This window comes from Leopardus geoffroyi, chromosome C2 (genome assembly GCF_018350155.1).
Source record: "Leopardus geoffroyi isolate Oge1 chromosome C2, O.geoffroyi_Oge1_pat1.0, whole genome shotgun sequence".
Classification (NCBI taxonomy): Eukaryota; Metazoa; Chordata; class Mammalia; order Carnivora; family Felidae; genus Leopardus; species Leopardus geoffroyi.
The window spans coordinates 60,413,442-60,434,040 of NC_059333.1; the positions used below are offsets into that span (position 1 = coordinate 60,413,442).

At 37.2% G+C, this 20,599-nt stretch overlaps 1 protein-coding gene across 2 annotated transcripts in view; it reads left to right on the forward strand.

Annotated features, from left to right (window-relative positions):
• The window catches only part of GRAMD1C (GRAM domain containing 1C), a 104,003-nt gene that overhangs the window by 13,690 nt on the left and 69,714 nt on the right, over positions 1-20,599 (forward strand). For both annotated transcript variants that reach the window (XM_045502096.1, XM_045502095.1), the window contains exons 3-5: positions 7,100-7,184; positions 15,274-15,377; positions 15,968-16,063. In XM_045502096.1, coding sequence (XP_045358052.1) covers positions 7,100-7,184; positions 15,274-15,377; positions 15,968-16,063 — 285 coding nt within the window. The remainder of the gene's footprint in view (positions 1-7,099; positions 7,185-15,273; positions 15,378-15,967; positions 16,064-20,599) is intronic.

Below are 20,599 nucleotides of genomic sequence, written 5' to 3' on the forward strand. Positions count from 1 at the left end.
TTCAACGTTTATTTATTTTTGGGACAGAGAGAGACAGAGCATGAACGGGGGAGGGGCAGAGAGAGAGGGAGACACAGAATCAGAAACAGGCTCCAGGCTCTGAGCCATCAGCCCAGAGCCCGACGCGGGGCTCGAACTCACGGACCACGAGATCGTGACCTGGCTGAAGTCGGACGCTTAACCGACTGCGCCACCCAGGCGCCCCGGAGAAGTCTTTTTTAAAGTGTATTTATTATTATTTTTTATTAAACTCTACACCCAACATGGGGCTTGAGCTAATAACCCCAAAATCAAGAGTCGCATGTTCTTCTGACTGAGGCAGCCAGGCCCCCAGGAATAGTCTTAATAATTCATTTGAGTGTCATCTATGCACCAGCCTATTCTAAGTGAACTTGGTGGTGTCTCCGCCATTCTGGAGCTGACTGGGAGATGGATAGTATACACCTGAGCAAATGTATAATATTTTTTTGTTTCAAGTTTTTATTTAAATTCTAGTTAACATATTGTGTAATATTGGTTTCAGGAGTAGAATTTAGTAATTCATCATTTACATAGAACACCCAGTGCTCATCACAAGTGCCCTCCTTAATACCCATTCCCCATTTAGCCAATGTTCCTATCTACCTTCCCTCCAGCAACCCTCAGTTTGTTCTCTATAGTTAAAGGTCTTTAATGGTTTGCCTCTCTCTCTCTCTCTCTCTCTTTGCAAATGTGTAATATTATGTCAGGTAGTGACATGTAAGCTCTAAAGATAATAGAAGCTCTAAAGATAATAGAAGCATGTAAGGTGTAGAGAATCACATGGAAGGGAGTAGCATTTTCAGTCAAGATGGTCTGGAAAAGCTTCTCTGAGGAGGTGCCATTTGAGAGAGCCCTATGAGGGACAAAGAAAGAATACCGATGAACCATGCGAAGAAAGGAAAATGGAAGTGGGGTTCTGTGGGAAGGCAAGAGTCGGGAATAAGATTGGCTTGTTTGACAGTTTCCTTATGGAGTCAGATACGGTCAGTGAAGAAGAAGAAAAAGATCAAGGATAATAATTTCTAGGTTTTTGATCAGTGCAACGGGGTGCATGGAAGCATCGCTTAGGAGAAGAGAAAGATGCAGATAGCAGGGGGAAGAAGTAGTTTTGGCAGTTGGGAAAATGAAGTTGGAGATGCATATTTGATATATAAGTAGAAAAGTCTAGTAGACAATTGGATTTATGACATGAATCGTAGGAGAGAGATTGAAGCAGGAAATAAATTTTGAAGACTTTGAGTATGGATGGTATTTAAAGACAGATTTTTGGAGTGCCTGGGTGGCTCAGTTGGTTAAGCATCTGACTGCTCAGGTCATGATCTCATGGTTCCTGAGTTCGAGCCCGCATCTGCACTGTCAGTGCAGAGCCTGCTTGGGATTCTCTCTCTCCTGCTCTCTCTGCCCTTCTCCAACCAATGCTTTTTTTCTCTCTCTCTCTCTCAAAATAAATAAACCTTAAAAAACATTAAAAAAATAAAACAGATTTATAAAGATTGGATGAGATCACCTAGGGAAAAAATATGGATAGAGAAAAGTAGACTCTCCAGTGTTTAGAACCTCAGGTGGTGGAGCAGGAACTAGCAAAAGAAACTGCGATTTGACTACTGAGATAAAATCTTAGGAAGTGTGGCATCCTCAAAGGCAAATGATGGAAGTCTTTTTTTTTTTTTTTTTTTTTTTTTTTAATTTTTTTTTTTTAATGTTTTATTTATTTTTGAGACAGAGAGAGACAGAGCATGAACGGGGGAGGGGCAGAGAGAGAGGGAGACACAGAATTGGAAGCAGGCTCCAGGCTCTGAGCCATCAGCCCAGAGCCCGACGCGGGGCTCGAACTCACGGACCGCGAGATCGTGACCTGAGCTGAAGTCGGCCGCTTAACCGACTGAGCCACCCAGGCGCCCCGATGGAAATCTTTTAAGGACAGAGTGACCTACTGTGATAGGTAGAATAAGATGAGAGCTGAAAATTGACTACTGGATTTGCAAAGTAGAGGATTCTAGTGACAATAAAAAGTACAGTTTGGGGCAAAAACCTGATTGAAGCACTAGGTTTTAGACTGCTGTCCTAATCTTCCTTTGTAAGGTTTGAATTTGATTATCCAAAGCAATAGAGGGCTGAAGGAAGAAAATTCATATTTCATTAAAAACAATGTATACTTCTTTAAAGATGACCATATCAACATGGAAAAATATTTTGGTAAAGTAGCATGACTACTAAGAAATTAGCAGTAAATTAGCATATTTAAATAAATGACATGGAGAATGTGGAAAGTAACTGAAATGGTAATGTGTTACTGGGTTATTAATTAGGGCTTCAACCTGAGTATATCCTTTTGATTATCTAGGACAATGAGAAATTTTATTTTATTTTTTTAAAGTTGGTTTATTTTTACTTAGAGAGAGAGAGAGAGAGAGAGAGACAGAGACAGAGACAGAGACAGAGACAGAATATCAAGCAGGCTCCTGCTGTCAGTTCAGAGCCGCATGAACCATGAGGTCATGAACTGAGCTGAAAGAAACCAAGAGTCGGAGGCTTAACGGACTGTGCCACCCAGGCACCCCCCTCCTTTTTTTTTTAAGTTTATTTATTTTTATTTTTGAGAGAGAGAGAGTAGGACGATGAGAAAGTTTAAATAGCACATGCAAACCAAATTAAAATAATACAAAAATTCTAGCTCAGCATTCTCTATCTACCTTTCCAAAAAACCTTTTCTTAGACATGAGATGTGAACTTAAAAGCAATGACATTGATCCCATGAGCCACATACAAGAGTGAGTTTCTGTTACACTAGTCACATTTTGCTCAATAATTAAATGATTTTACTTGTGTTATTTCTCTGGTGAAAATGTTACGGAGGAGAACAAACATGAGTATGGGGAATGACCTCTGAATCAGCTTTAAAACTACTTTAAAGCATTTCCCCCTTTTACATAGAATTAACACATTTATTCTAACCTTATGAACTTTCTTCTTTTACTTTTTTTTTTACTTTTAGTTTGAGATAATTTTAGACTCACATGGAGTTGTAAGAAATGATACAGATACCCTGTACTCTTTCAACAGTTTTCCCCCAATGACAACATCTTACAAGACTATACGACAATATCACAACCAGCATATTGACATTGATACAGAACATTTGCATCACAGCAAGAATTATTTTTATAGACACAGCCTTTTTATAGTGTCCCTTCCCCCTACTCAACCCTTAGCAACCACTCCATTCCTATAATTATTCTCCATTTCTATAATTATGTCATTTCAAGAATATTATATAAATGGAATCATATAGTATGTAACCTTTTAATTTTCTTAATGTTTATTTATTATTGAGAAACAAAGAGAGAGCATGAGCATGGGAGGGGCAGAGAGAGGGGGAGACACAGAATCTGAAGCAGGATCCAGGCCCTGAGCTGTCAGCATAGAGCTCAATACAGGGCTTGAACTCACAAACCATGAGATCATGATCTGAGCCAAAGTCAGACGCTTAACTGACTGAGCCACCCAGGTGCCGCCAGTATGTAACCTTTTATATTGGCTATGCACTCATCATAATTTTCTGGAGATCCATCTATTTTGTATACTAACATTTCATTAAAGTTTATGTATGTATGAATGTACATATATAATATGTACATATCTATTATTATATGTATATATATATTATTATTTTTAAAAATAATCTCTATACCCAATGTGGGGCTGGAACTCCCAACCCAGAGGTCGAGAGTCGGATGCTCTTGATCCTGACTGAGCCAGCCAGGCGTCCCAGTTCATTCCTTTTTAATGCTGAGTAGAATTCCGTGGTATGGATGTACCATAGTTTTAACCACATATCCACTGAAGAATATCTGGGCTATTTCCAGTTTAGGGCTATGATGAATAAAACTGCTGTAGATATTCATGTACAGGTTTTTGTGTGAACATAGCTTTCCTCTCTAGGGGTAAATGCCCAGGAATGCAATTGTTGGGTCATTGATAGTTACATATTTAGTTTTTAAGAAACTGCCAGTCTGTTTTCCAGAGTGGCGGTACCATTTTATATTCCTGCCACAGTGTGTGGGTGATCCAGTTTTTACACATTCTTGCCTTCTTGCTGAGTGTTTTCATCATGGAAGGAGCTCTTCCATGTAAGTTTTAAAATAATCTTGTGTCAGATATCTTTTAGGATATATTTTAATTAATTACTTTTGATATTTCCACTTTTGGTGTGCTTCATTTCTTCTTGTGAATTTGAGTTTACCATACTATAGCCTTTCTTTGCAGTCTGAGGACTTCCTTTCACATTTCTTTGAAGCAGGTCTGCTGTCTCCATTGTTTATGTTGACAAATCAGCCATTAATTATACTAGTTTTTACCTGTATGTACATGTCATTTTTCTCTTGCGTTCATGTTCTTCTTTGTCTTTCACAGTTTAACTGTCCGTCAGTTGTCAACAATTGTCCAACAATTTCCCTGTCCTTCTTGGTTAATTGAGCTTCTTTGATCTATAGATTAATATTTCTCTGCAGATTTTGAAAGTTTTAACCATTATTTCTTCAAGTGTTTTTCTGCCTGCCCTTTACCTTTCATTACTTCTGTTGTGTATATATTTTTTTTTAATTAATCTTTGAGAGAGAGAGAGAGAGACTGAGCGCGAGCAGATGAGGGGCAGAAAGAGAGAGAGACACAGAATCTGAAGTAGGCTCCAGGCTCTGAGCTGTCAGCACAGAACCCGCGAACAGTGAGATCATGACCTAGGTGGCTCAGCCTACTGAGTGTATTTTGAATCGCTTAATTTTGTCTCATGGGTCTCTGAGTCTGTTCATTTTCTACAGTCTTTTTCATCTCTGTTCTTCAAATTGGATAATTTTTGCTAATAATCTTTAAGTTCACTGATTCTTTCCCTACTATATTGAATTTTTGTTGAGCCCCTTCAGTGAATTTTTTATTTCAGTGAATGTAGTTTTCAACTCCAGAATGTCCTTTTTTTCCTTAAAAAATTTTTAAAAATGTGTTTGTTGAGATTCTCTATTTGTTGAATCACTATTGACATGTTTTTCTTTAATTCTTTAAGCATGATTCTCTTTAGTTGTTTGAACATATTTGTAATAATTGCTTTGATGTCTTTGTCTGCTAAATGTAGTATTTGGGGACCCTGAAAGACCCTACTGCCTGCTTTTCTCTTTCCTTAGTATGAGTCACATTTTTCTGTTTCTTGGCATGTTTCATAGTTTTTGTTGAACATTGTACTATTAAGATAATGTATTGTAGCAACTGTGGATTCTAATTGCATCCTCCCTACCCCTAAAGCTTGTTATTGATGATTTTTGTTTGTTTAGTAACTTGCCTAGAGTAAATCTGTGAAATCTATCTGTCTTATCTCTGCTCAGCTTAGTATTGTTGTTGGTTTTATTTATTTTTTATTATTATCAAAACATTTTTTTTTTAATTTTTTTTTCAACGTTTTATTTATTTTTGGGACAGAGAGAGAGACAGAGCATGAACGGGGGAGGGGCAGAGAGAGAGGGAGACACAGAATCGGAAACAGGCTCCAGGCTCTGAGCCATCAGCCCAGAGCCTGACGCGGGGCTCGAACTCACGGACCGCGAGATCGTGACCTGGCTGAAGTCGGACGCTTAACCGACTGCGCCACCCAGGCGCCCCTATCAAAACATTTTTTAATGGTTATTCATTTTTGAGACAGAGAGAGACAGAGCACGAGCAAAGGAGGGGCAGAGAGAGAGGGAGACACAGAATCTGAAGCAGGCTCCAGGCTCTGAGTGTCAGCACAGAGCCTGATGTGGGGCCTGAACCCATGAACCATGAGATCATGACCTAAGTTGAAGTTGGACGCTTAACCGACTGAGCCACCCAGGCGCCCCTTGTTGTTTTTATTTTCAAGGCTGGCTTCCTAGTGGTCACCCCTTATGTCAGCCAGCGATTGGTCAGAAATTTTGCTTTTTTGAAAAGTTTTTTTAATGTTTATTTATTCTTTGAGAGAGAGAGAGAGAGAGAGAGAGAGAGAGAGAGAGCATGAGCAGGGGAGGGGCAGAGAGAGGGAGACACAGAATCTGAAGCAGGCTCCAGGCTATGAGCTGTCAGCAGAGAGCCTAATGCAGGGCTGGAACTCATGAACCGCGAGTTCATGACCTGAGCCAAAGTTGGATGCTTAGCCAACTGAGCCACCCAGGTGCCCTGAAAATTGTGCTTGAATACATAGAGCCAGTAAGACTTTTTTCTTCTGCTGAGAGATCTGTGTGTAGGTTGGGGAATGTATTCAATGTTCAGGCCGTTTTCAAGTTTGTCTCAATTTTTATGTTTCCCCAAGACTTGTTTCTAGCCAGGAATGTGTGGATAGTATGGGAACTCTGTAGTCTCTGCTACCCATGCATGCAGCTTCTGTTTAGCCAGGAATACATGGGAAGTTTATGAACCCCATTTATGGCTGTCTCTCCTCCAAGATCTCTTTGTTAAGTCTGCTGCTAATCTGCCAGTGGGCTTATTTCTTGCCACAAATGAGACTACAACCTCACACTCTTGTGGATAGCTTCAGAATTTTCCCTTTCACTTCTGGGCATAGCTTTTCTGCTCTCCACTCTGAATCATCTCAGCCATCTCGCTCAGCATAGCTGCTAGTTTTCATAGCCTACACAACTGCTCTCGTGGAACTGTCACACTGTCACAGTGATTTAACCGATGGGGAGGATGAGTAAGGGCCACTGGGCAAGGAAACAGTGCCACAGACTTCCGCTGCTTCTAAGTTTGGTAGATTTTCATGAAAAAAATGCTTCTCAGTTTATTGCATGCCTTTGGTCAATTTCCAATAATTTGAGATGATGTTTTTGATAGTTTTTCATTTGCTTTTGTAGAGAGAATTTGCTAAACTCCTTACTCCAGCATGCTGGGAGCTTCCTTTGCTTGCTTTTGGTGTTTTTTGAAATGTTTATGTATCTAGTTTTTCATATAAAAATGTACAAAATATTGCATAAGAAGCATGTTATTTTACAGTCTATTTAAATTTGTTCAAGACACTACCTTTTAGTTCATCTAATAAAGATTATAATTAAATGGAAATTTAATCTTTTTATTGTTGCAGATTTCAAGTGCCACCTATAAAGACAGGAATGAGGAATACAAAAGACAGTTCACACACTTACCTGATACAGAGAAGCTGATAGCAGGTAAAACAGACAGGAAGTTGCAAAAAACCATTTTACTACCTCATTATCAAAAGAGAACTGACAAGTGACAATATTTGTAGAAAATTTGAGCCTTCATGCTAGGCCTTCATGCCAGAAAATATTTTTTAAGATAAGCAGCATGTTATCATTCTAATTAGACAATGTAAAACTAAGTTATAATTTGGGGAGGAGTGATTTCTGACTTATAAAAATATTCAGTACTAGCTAAGAAAAATAGAACTAAAAGGAAATCATTGTCACAATTTCTTCTGGTGCTTGTTTCATATGGTTTTGTAGGAAAAATTTAAATTTGCTGTTCAATATATATTAACTTTCCCCGGAAAAAGGTACTCCTTAACAGATTATAGAGCCAATTTTGTAAAATTTTCTGGGGCTATATTCTTATTCGTGTAATCCTTCTTTTTAAAGTTTGTTTGTTTGTTTATTTATTTATTAAATGTTTTTTTTTTAGGAGTTTAAGGGGAGGGCAGGGGGCAGAGAGGGGGACAGAGGATACAAAGTGGGCTCTGTGCTGAGGACAGCAGTGAGCCTGATGCGGGGCTCGAACTCATGATCTGTGAGAACATACCTCACTGAAGTTGGCTGCTCAACCAACTGAGCCATCCAGGTGCCCCAAGTTTATTTATTTAGTTTTTAGTAATCTCTACACCCAATATGGTGCTTGAACTCATGACCTGGAGATCGAGTTGCAGGCTCTTCCAACTGAGCCAGCCAGGTGCCCCTCATGTAATCTTTCAGGTAGAATTTGTTTAAATAGACTTGAAGAGGAAAACTGTAGCTATTTTTCTTACAAAAGTGCTTAATTTTTGATATAAGCTTAATACGTTTTTTTTTATAATCAAAATATAAAACTAGGTTTTAATTTTAGTATATATTTCATTTAAACCATTTATTCATAGAAATTTCTGATTTCTGGTACTGTTGGGCAGTATTCAACACAATGTAACTGAATTTCTGTAGTTCAGCTCAGTACTTTAAATATCATAATGAGTTAAAACAACTTCTAAGAACATTTGAAAGCAATGTATTCTCATGACAAAATATTTAAATGCTATATAAGGGCATATAATGAGAAGTGAGTGGTCCTTCCAACCAAGACTATTCCAACATACTTTCTGGGCTGTATAGCCACTTAGAGTAATTTCTTATGTATATTTCGAGAAGTTTTCTGTAGGCATTTCAAGGGGTATATATGTATATTCCTAACAGAATTTCTTTTTATTATTTTTTATTTTTTAAGTTTATTTATTCATTTTGAGAAAGAGAAGGAAAGCGCGCATGCAAGTGGGGTAGGGACAGAGAGAGAGGGAGAGAGAGAATCCCAAGCAGGCTCTATGCTGTCATCATGGAGCCTGATGCAGGGCTCGATCTCAGGAATCATGAGATCATAACCTGAGCCGAAATCAAGAGTCAGAAGCTTAACCAGCTGAGCCACCCAGGCATCCCCCGCCTAAGAGAATTTCAGTGGGAACATACTGTGTTTACTCTTTGAACCTTGTTTAGAGCTCTTTTTATTAGCCTTACTTAAGGAATTACTTCATTCTTTTAATGCCTGCCCATATTCAACTAAATGAACTCTGTACTGTAATTTATTTAACAAATCCTTTATTGATGGACATTTTGATCACTTCCTGTCTGTTACTATCCACTAATGTTGCATTGAAACTTTTACATTTGTTTTAGCACATATGTGCACACACATTGTAAGATAAATTCTATGAAGTGGAATTGTGGTAAAAAGGTAATAAGTATTTAATAAGTTTCCTGTTGCCAAGTTACCCTCCAAAAAGTCTGCACCCATTTGCATTTTCATCAAAAGTGTATGTGAGTACCTGTTTTGCCCCACCTCAGGAAGTTTGCTTTAGTAAAATTTGGTAGTTAGAAATGGTACTTAATCATTGTTGAAATATGCCATGTCTTTAATTATAAAGGAGATTGAACATCTATTTATATATGTATAAACCATTTGTATTTCTTTTTCTGTGAACATTTCATAAACTCTGCCCATTTTTCTGTTTTTTTGTCTTTTTCTTAATTTGTAGTAGCTTGTTAGATGTTTAAAAAATTAGATCTTTTTCATGTGTGTTGCAAGTGTTTCTTTCCAGTTTGTCACTTGAAATCAAGTGACTTTTCAAGGAAACCTGTGTAAAATTTATCATACTTATCACTGCCTTCTTGAAAGAATTTAATCTGATAATGTAATGATACATATTCATTATAAAACATTAAAGCTCTGCAGAAAAATATAAGGAAAAAAATTGAAAAGTATTGGTAATCATAACACCTACATATAAATTTAGTTCATATTGTTTGTATAGCTTTCTAGGTATTTTTCAGTATGTGAATTTGTTTTAAAAAATTTACACTTTTTAGTTTTCTCTCACTGATACAATGAACCTGTTTATTGTATAAAACTTGCAAAATACAGACTTTTACAAAGTAGAAAACTAAAACCAGGTTTAATTGTACCAAGCCACAGACTGAGAGAAAATAGTTGATAATCACATATCTGATTAAAAAAAAATCCTTATATTTAGAATGGAAATAAAAGTCAACAATAAGAACACAAACCACCCAATTAAAAAAATAGGTAAATACACTTTACCCAAGATATATATGGAGGACAGATAAGCATGTAAAAAAATCCTCCACGTCAATTATTATAGGGGAATGCACATTAAAAGCACAAGTAAACTACCTGGCAGTGAGAATTGCTAAAATTCACAGCAACAACAAAACAATGGACAGCAGCAAATGAAGATGAGGCTGCAAGGCTCTCATCTCCTGGTGGTGGGAATGCAGGCTGGCGTAGCTGCTTTCAAAGGCAAGTTGGCAGTTTCTTGTAAAGTTAAACATGCACTTAACCGTATGACCTGGCAATCCTAGTTATTTTCTCAAGTGAACTGTAAGCTGATGTTCACAAAAGTCCTGTACATGAATGTTTATAGCATCTTTGTTAACAATGGGTAATAACCAAGATGTCATTCAACTGGTGAATGAATAAACAAACTGTGGCACATCCATATAATGGAATACTATTCAGCAATAAAAAGGAACAAGCTATTAATATGCATTGCAACATGGATTAATCTTCAATACATTTTCTAAGTGAGAAAAACAAAACTTAAAAGGTTACATGTTTTATGATTCCATTTATTTGACATTATGAAAAATGCAAATATATAGGGATGGAAAGCAGATTTGTGGACACTGGGAAAGGAGAGTGGTTTCACAAGGGAATTTTTACGGTGATGGAATGGTTCTATATGGTACTGGGGTGGTGGTAACATAATTGCATTTGTGAAGCCTTTACAGAGGTAACTTTATTGTATAAAATTTGAAAAAGTCAACCAGAATATCAAGAGATCCCAGGTTGAAATTCCATCAGTAAGAAAAGAATCTAACTATATTACATACAAGTGACATATTGCACTCAAGGATGGGTTAGCATATATACATCTATTCCCTAGCTCTGTCTGTTGCTCGAGCCTAGAAACAGTGATACCTCCGTAAGCAGTCAGCATGTCCAGGACCCAGATATTGGTCTCTAAATACCATCCCCAATAAAAGGAATGAGAGCTCCTTGAAGAAATGGTCCATTCTGGGGCTGGGGCAGTGAAAAAAGAATATGAGTGGCTGTGGAGTAGCTTATAGTGCCAGAAAGTAAGGAAGTGCTAAAAAAAAAAAAAAAAAAAAAAAAAAAAAGCCAATTCGAAAGAACTCCCAGTGGTCAAAGAGAGAATAATTTGAGCAATAAAATAAATAATGATAACATTGGATTATAACCTGAAGAATAAAATATCCATGAGTATATATTGGTAAAAATAAATGCTTGAATAATTAAGCGTATGGGGAAGAAGACACAAATCTCCCTTCAGTGGTATCTCCAGGTAATTTATATGCACATTAAAGTTTGAGAAGCACTGATCAAGGTAACACAAGTGCCATACCTAAGGGTAAGAGCTTACTAGGTTCTTTTTCTCTGTACATAAAATACTGATGATGAAGAGGGTCTTTAAAAGATAACCAATCCATGTATAGTTATACAACTGATTTCACCAGTGTGATCCCATGTCTAACATCCTGTATGCTGATAAACCACTATTTTGCTAATGAAAACCCTTTTCTGTGTCTCTGCTAGTTATCCCAACATTTGTTGTTAAACAGTAATAAAGGTAGCCTATGGGCTTCTAGTAGCTCCTGAAGGAGTGTAGTCCTAATTAAATTGTTAGGTGACTTATCCCAAGTATGAATCCCTGATTAAACAACTAACTATCCCTAGACATCTACTTTAGCTGGAGTCCACATTTTCACTCCTAATATTCATTTGTGCCTTCTATATTCTTACTCTTCTTATTCCTGGCCAAAGAAAATGTTATGTTGGAGAAATACAATTAAAAACAAAATACCCTACCAATCCAGAAAACCTCTCACAAAAGTAGAAAAGAAAGAAAACAGTTTTATTATTGAATAAGCATTCAACTGGAATGAGATATGCTCACAGGTAATCTGTAAAAGAGATTGTGAAGAGAGACAGAAAGAAAATCTCACCCTTTTATATAGCCAAGCAGATACAACCCTTTACACATGTTCTAAAGATAAGTGATAACTAGTCCTCAAGTAAGAGGACATGATAGTACTGTTTGTCACACACAATTTCATCATAAATTCACCTGGTAATTGGGGCTACTATCTGTGTTAGTTAACTGGCTTTATGCAAAGGAAAAATAAACTCGTATCTTAATGACAAGAGTTTGTTTTGCAGCTTGGAGCAAGTTGCCCACCGAAGTTAAGCTCCTACCCTATTACAGAAACTGGGAGATAGGGGGCTATCTCTCTTGAGGTTTACATTTCCAAGAGATGGCTCCTAAGTCCTTGAGAAAACATTCCTGGATTGTAAACCTGGCAAGGGGCTTATTTTGTTTTTAAAAAGATTCACATGTATCTCAAAGAAGCAAGAAAGAATTTACAAATTTTCTGAAGAAAATGCTCAAAGAGAGGTGAGGAGGGAGTCTTTTTCCCTTTTTGCACTAGGGAAAATTAATTTTTTTTCTATTTGTATTTACCTTTACAGTTGTCTCAGGTAAAAAACAAACAGAACAACATAAAAAATGTTAAGTGTGAAAAAGGAGAATGCTTATCTTTTATAATTTAAGTATTAAATCTGAAAGAAATCCTAAAAATATTCCAAAGACTCTTTTTTACTATTTATTTATTTAAAGTTATTTATTTTGAGAGAGAGAGCAAGAGTGTGCTCATGTGTATGTGCACATAAGTAATGGAGAGGTAGAGAAAGAGAGAGAGAGAGATGGAGAGAGAGGGAGAATCCCAAGCAGGCTCAGTGCTGTCAGCACAGAGCCTGATGCAGGGCTCTAACTATGAGCCGTGACATCTTGACCTGAGCCGAAACCAAGAGTCAGATGCTTAACCTGCTGAGCCATCCAGATGCCCCCAAAGAGTCTTTTTAAAAGCAGTGTTCCCATTATGGGGCTCCCAAAGAATACTTTGGGATGTGTGTTTCCTGACATGATTGTTTAAAAACACAGTTTTTAAATTCACCTCCCTTATGGATAGATATGCCTAAATTCTTTGATAAAACTATAATAGGACATCTTGTTTATTTATTGTACAACCTTACTGTAGAAGTATATGGTGCTGATTCACTCTATCTGTATTTCCATAACACTTGGTACATATTTCCACTGTATCCTTCATTATACTATAGTTATTAAAATAAATCTTTAAGAATAGGAGCCATTTAATTTTTTCTGAAATTGATTATGCAATAGCTAGTAAGTTGATGTTAACACACACATCAAAGTGACCTATGTTGCTTGGTTAATTTACTTAATTTTATTCTAACTTTCTAGTCACAAATTATAAAGTTATAAATCCATAAAACAATTTTTGATAAACATTTTCTTATCCCATTCTAGATGAATCAGATTGTCATTTGACTCAAATCAGGTAGAATATTGCCTTCTGAAATGACAATTACATGTTTATCAGTAGGGAAATTGGGAGTAGAAAAAAGTAAAATTTCCTGCCTTAAATTTTTTTTCATTTCCTGCATAGGCCATATTGCTAAGAAGCCATTTTATAAAAAATAAATTTTATTGAGGTAAAAGTTTATTACAATAAAATGCATCTGTTTTAGGGAAGCCCCCCCCTTTTTTTAAAGTTTTTTAAAATTTATTTATTTTGAGAGAGAGAGAGAGAGAGAGTGTGTGTGTGTGTGTGTGTGTGTGTGTGTGTGTGTGTGTGTGTATGTGAGTGGGGGAGGGGCAGAGACAGAGGGAGAGAGAATCCCAAGCAGGCCCAGTGCTGTCAGTGCAGAGCCTGACACGGGGCTCAATCCCATGAACCGTGATGACTCGAGCCAAAATCAAGAGTTGGATGCTTAACCGACTGAGCCACCCAGGTGCCTCGAGGGAAACCCTTTTTTAAACCACTGAAAAAAGTCTGTCAATCTGTGTCAAATAGTCTTTGGTTAAAATAATCCAGTTGGTTGCTAGGGCTTTGAACATAGTTAATGTAAAATAGTGCATTGGTTCTCATAGTGTGGTTCACAGACTAGTAATGTTAGTGTAACTTGGGCTCATGTTAGACATGAAATTCTTCACCCTACTCCAAACATATTTAATCAGAAACTCTGGGGAGGGGCCTACCAATCTGTTTTAATAAGTCTGCCAGGTATTTCTGATCTGAAATGTGAGAAGCATTAAATTAATAAAATGTTTCAGTGGCTTATATAAAAATTTCAGGACACCTCAAGGTGACCTTTAGCCCAATTCCTGTTTTAGAGATGTGTACTAGTAATGAGTAACTTAATCTACTTAATTATTTACCAAGATTTTGGGGGCATCTCAGTTTTCTTTTGCTGAAGGAAACATTTTGAAAGACTGAATTACTTGGCTCAATTTTTAGTATTTTAGTTAAATTAGAAATTTAATATGATGAAATTTAAATATTTTGAGATTCATAACCTTAACAGCTTTTTCCTAAAATTGCTAATCACTTCATATAGTTTTAAAATTTATCAGGTAAACCAAATATCATAGCAGATCTTTATATCTTGAATTATTGATAATTTAGCAATACTGTTTACATTAGCCAAAGAGCCAAATCTAAATTATGATATTAACTTACTGGTAAATAGCAGCATTTACCAGAACACTTTTGATTTTGCTGGATTTTAGCGCTGAGGCAGTGAGGATCAACTTTGAAACTAACTTAAAATGTATATAATTTTTGTAGTAGTCCTTGTCCCCTCCCTCACCCTTTTCCAACGTCTAATTAATCACCAATTTTCCATCGGTAGTACCTCCTAAATATCTCTGAATCTAACCACTTCTTTCTCTTACTACTGTCATTTCTTGGTCTGAGCCAGCATCAGTTTTCCCCTGGACTTCCAACTCATTTATCTGAATCCATATTCACAGTGTGAAAAAAGTAGTCTTTAATAATGTACATCTGATCATGCCCCTTCTACTTAAAACTCATCAATTGCTTCTAGTAAAGTCCACAGTCTACTGTTGTCTGTGAACCTTATATGATCTAGCTTTTCCAGCTTCTCTAGCTCAGACATCTTTATATAGTTACTGAAATGTGCTGTGTTTCTTTCTGCCACGGGGTCTTCACATATGCTGTTTCCTTATGGTCCAGCTGACCATTTATTGATCTTTAGATCTCAGTTTAAAGACTACTTTTTTCTGGAGAACTTTCCTGATGTACTCTCTCCCTGCCCAATCCCCCCCATACCTGTGTACTCCTTGTTACATTCTCTCATAGCTTTCTCTACACTTTGATCACTATACTTCCTTTTGTAATTCTTTCATTGTATACCTTCCCTTATAGACTGTGTTCCATGCAGGCAAGGTACATTTTTGGTAATCCAGTTTCCAGCAAAATAGCTGGTGTATGATGCCCAAAGTATCTGAATGAGTGAGTGAATAAACGAACAAACAATTGAACAAAGAGTGATGACTTTTCATGTGGTAAAGTAATATAAGGTTATAAAGTTGCCAGATTTTTGTGAATAAGCTGTTCCTTATCCTTGTGTATCTAGATTATGCTTGTGCTCTTCAGAGGGACATTTTGCTTCAGGGACGTCTCTATCTTTCAGAAAACTGGCTGTGTTTCTATAGCAACATCTTCAGATGGGAAACTACAGTAAGATGTATTTTGATTTGACTTGTTGATACAAATAATTGCATAGATAGAAATATATATATAGTCCTCCTAAAAACAATGTACTTTAGATTCCGAAGTAAATTTATATATATTTGTATATCTGTACTTGTATATGCGCGTGATATATTTATATATCGTAGAAGTGTGTAATCTATTTTCTTAATACATCAAGTTCCATTTGTACATATTTAATACAGTTGGAGAAAGAGATTTCAGGTTGAAAAAAGCTTGAACATACATCCATTTGACTGCCAAAATCATGTCTGATGTGACAGACTGTCTGAATTTTGTTTGTGTGTGTATGTGTTAATGTGGAACACGAACACCCACATGTCTTTTCACACTCTGTCCTAAAGTTAGAGATAAGAGCTGAGGAGGAAATTACTGCTGGGGGAGAACGTCTGACTGCTTACCCTATTTTTCTCAGAGAATGCAAGCATGTGGTTATTAACTCCTTCAGGTTTTTCAACGGAGTATTCTGGATTAGATTGATGCCATACTTCGTATTTTGTGCTGCATATGTTTCAGAAAAATTCATTTAATAATTTTTCATTCTTTCACGTGTTTAGATTTGTATTGCATTAAAGAACATAACCTTCATGACCAAGGAGAAAACTGCTCGACTCATCCCAAATGCTATCCAGATTGTTACAGAAAGTGAAAAGGTGAAAAACTTTTCTACCTTTGCCTTATTACATAACATGGAGAAAATCTGCATCATACTGATTCATCAGTGTTGGTGATGTAGGCAGTTCTTCTTGGAGTTAGGAATTTGTAATAGAGATATATTGTATTTAATACTAAATTTCTGTGTAGTTAAGTACTCTCTGATAATTAAATGACTGCTAACAATTTTTGTGCTTTATAGTTCACAGAGAACTTTGTCCCATATTTTTCATTTCTTCTTTATAAGAGGTAGGTAGGGTAAACATTACCAAAACATCATTATTTCTAAATGCCCTAATAATTCCATGATATTGTGTAGTCAATAATACCTGCACAGTAGCAACTAATAAAAACAAATGGTTCTGGTGAACAGAGAGATTTGGGTAGCATACAAGTAAACACGTAATCATTATACTATTTTTTTTTAGGATGGCAGTTAGGGTAGCAGTTATCTTTAACTGCCATTGTTTTTATGATCCTGCCTACAATATCTGCCATTTTGTAGTGGGGATATATGAAGAATCTTTCTGTACCCACCTGGAAAATTGATTAGGGCTCTGTGTGTGACGTTAGAAGCATAATGCTACTCTCAACAATAGCCGAATTATGGAAAGAGCCTAAATGTCCATCAACTGATAAATGGATAAAGAAATTGTGGTTTATATACACAATGGAGTACTACGTGGCAATGAGAAGGAATGAAATATGGCCGTTTGTAGCAACGTGGATGGAACTGGAGAGTATGATGCTAAGTGAAATAAGCCATACAGAGAAAGACAGATAACACTCTTATGTGGATCCTGAGAAACTTAACAGTAACCCATGTGGGAGGGGAAGAAAAAAAAAAAAGAGGTTAGAGTGGGAGAGAGCCAAAGCATAAGAGACTCTTAAAAACTGAGAACAAACTGAGGGCTGATGGGGGGTGGGAGGGAGGGGAGGGTGGGTGATGGCTATTGAGGAGGGCACCTTTTGGGATGAGCACTGGGTGTTGTATGGAAACCAATTTGACAATAAATTTCATATATTTAAAAAAAAAGCATAATGCTGAGAAAGCAAAAGAGATAAGGAAGGAAAAGAAGGAAAGTAGGGAAAAGGGAAAAGAAGGGAATGAAAGGGAAGGAGAAGGAAGGAACCACAGAAGGAACGAAGGGAGGCAATGAAAGGAAAAAGAGAGAGGAAAGAGAAGCAGGGGAGAGAAACACTATCATGACATTGAATCGTTGTAATGATACTTTTAAATCTTACAGTTTCTTTCAAATGCACTTTAAATTTTATTTTTATTTACTTATTATTTTTTATTTTTTAAAGTTTATTTATTTATTTTGAAAGAGAGAGAGTGTGAGCAAGGGAGGGGCGGAGAGAGTTGGAGAGAGTGAGAATACCAAGGAGGCTCCTTGGCATCAGTGCAGAGCCCAAATTGAGTCTTGAACTCATGAATGAGATCATGGACCTGAGCCAAAATCAAGAGCCAGATGCTTAACTGACTGAGCCACCCAGGTGCCCCTATTTTTAAATAATCTTGTCCTTCCAGAATACTCCCCAGTACAGTACAAAGAACTTATCCCCTTGGAACTATTTGAGAGTAAGTTGTTACTCTGAAACCTCATTACTCCAGATAGCAAACCAAATATCCTAGCATGTATTTCCAACAAAGAGATTCTCCTGCATAAGCGCAAGCTGACCATCAAAATCAAGAAATTACCATTGATCATTACCATTGTTCAATTCTCAGACCTTCTTCAGTTCCCCCAGATATTCTAATAACATCCATTATAGCAATTAGATGCAGTTTAGAAACACATAATTACTTTTAGTTGTCATGCTCTTTAATTTCCTTATTCTGAAATAGTCCCTTAGTCTTTTTTGACTTTTGTGCCCTTGATACTTTTAAAGATGACAGGTGTTATTTTTTAAGTTATCCCTCAATTGTGTTTGTTTAATATTTCCTTGTAACTAGACGTAGGTTATGCACTGTTGACAGAAATGACATGAAAGTGATACTCTGTTCTTTACACTGCATCCTATCAGATGGCCCATGACTTCAGCTTCTACCATTATTGGCGATATTCACTTGGATCACTTGATTAAGATGGTTAATCTGCCAGACTTTACTGTAGTCTGTTTTCCTTTGTAATAATATTTTGTAGCAAGCTACTCTGAAACTATATAAATATACAATTTTTCATCAAACTTTAAATTTATTCATTCATTTACTTATATCAGCAGGTCCTCATAGTTTCTTGTTTTATTCAGTGAGTTCTAATCCATTACTAGCATTATTTATTTTGATGCTCAAATTGTCCCAGATTTGGACAGTTGCAGGCCCTTAAGGTGGCTCTGGTGACCTTCTGACTATTCTTAGTATTGTTTGAGCATTTCCTTGCTTTTTGACATAAGGTGTTCCAGGCTTTCTCTGCCTCAGCCCTGGAATCAGTCACTTCTCCAAAAAGTTCTCATTCTTATTTTTTTTTAATGTTTATTTATTTTTGGGAGAGAGAGAGAGAGTGAGAGTGTGCACATGCACATGAGTGGGGGAGGGGCAGAGAGAGAGAGAGAGAGAGGGAGAGAGAATCCCAAGCAGGCTCCATGCTGTCAGTTCAGAGCCCAGTGTGGGGCCCAAACCCACAAACCACGAGATCATGACTCAAGCTGAAATCAAGAGTAGGACACTTAACTGACTGAGCCCCCCAGGCCCCAGTTGTGATTTCTTCTAAGGGAAGACTGATATTTAGAAGCCAGTGTATTCATTGCTATTGGGGTGTCATATTCCTGAGCCCTTTAAAGAGTAAGAATAAGGGTATATGTAATGTATATATAATTACACACCCATACACATAATATACACACATATATAGCCATTTGTACATCAGTGTCTTTCTACTTATCTGTCATAAACCAAGAATTCACTCTGAAATCTCTAATTCCTGTCCAATACTACACAGTTCAGTTTTGTTTCCTCCCTTTGATATTTGTAACTCTCTTCGCTGACTGTGAGAAGCCAGGCTCCCATTATCCTCAATATATTTACTTACTTGATCAGTTGGCCTCTATGTAATCAAACTTCATTTCTTTGCCACTCCTTCCCCACATGGATGCCCTTTTACCTGACTTGGTTTCTGACACTTTCCAGTCCAGTTGCTGCCCATCCCATCACGACACAGGTGCTCTCACCATGTGAAAGCACTCCTCACTCTGCTTGGTCTGACATCCTATGCCAAGCACCTTCCCTGCACTCACTTTACCCTGTGCCAGGTCAACCCTCTAAAGGGATGCCCTCCATTCCCTGCTTGTGCTCTGATATTCTGTGCCTGTCTGTCACTGTGTGTGGTTGCCACCCTCACCTCTTCAGGCTCTGACTCCCCAGCACAAAACCACCCTCATGGACTCTATCACGCTGTGTCACCCTCACCTGCTCCAGCTCTGACATGCTTTTGTAGGCTGCTCCTGTTCATGGTCACACTCTTTGCCATGCTTGGGCTCTGCCACCCACACCAGTCTACCTCTTTACATGGTCACCCTTGATGGGCTCTGACTTGGGCCCCTCACCATGTTCTTGTTCTGAAACCATGCTCCAGATCACCCTCATATATGGAGGCCCTTCTTACCTGCTAGGTCTCTGATACTCCATGTAAGGCAACCCTTCTATGTGGACAACTTCCTCATTCTTTTCGGGTTTTGACATTGTTTTGGGCTACTGCAGCTCTTTTCTCCCTCCGCTCCCCTCCAGTGTGGATGCCTCCTTTTCTCTGTTCTACCAATAGCTTTAGGACTGAGCTGTTGAGGAAGAGAAGAAGAGCTTAAATAAGCATAGTCTTAATTTTATAATTAATACATGAATACATTGCATTCCCTAACAAAATCATCATCAAACAGTTTTTAAACTAGCATCTTGGTCCATGCCATAACCCCCAATTCCATTTATTTATGTTTTTTTAGAGGCAGACACTGTTACCAGTTTGGTATGTATCTTTTTAGACTTTTTTCCTTTGTGTATGTATATATAAACATATAGTTGTATGTATGTATATACATACACACATATAGTTTTGCTTTTTTTTAATTTTTTAAATTTATTTTTTAAATTTACATCCAAGTTAGTTAGTATATGGTGCAACGATTTCCCACAACCCCTCCAGTAACCCTCTGTTTGTTCTCCATATTTAAGAGTCTCTTATGTTGTTGTCCCCTTCCCTGTCTGTATATTTTTTTGCTTCCCTTCCCTTATGTTCATCTGTTTTGGTTCTTAAAGTCCTCATATGAGTGAAGTCATATAATATTTGTCTTTCTCTGACTGATTACTTTCACATAGCATAATACCCTATATATTTATTCACTTATCATAATACCCATAATAGTTCCATCCACGTAGTTGTGAATGGCAAGATTTCATTATTTTTGATTGCTGAATAATACTCCATTGTGTGTGTGTGTGTGTGTGTGTGTGTGTATACACACACATACATACCACATCTTCTTTATCCATTCATCCATCAATGGATATTTGGGCTCTTTCCATACTTTGGCTATTGTCGATA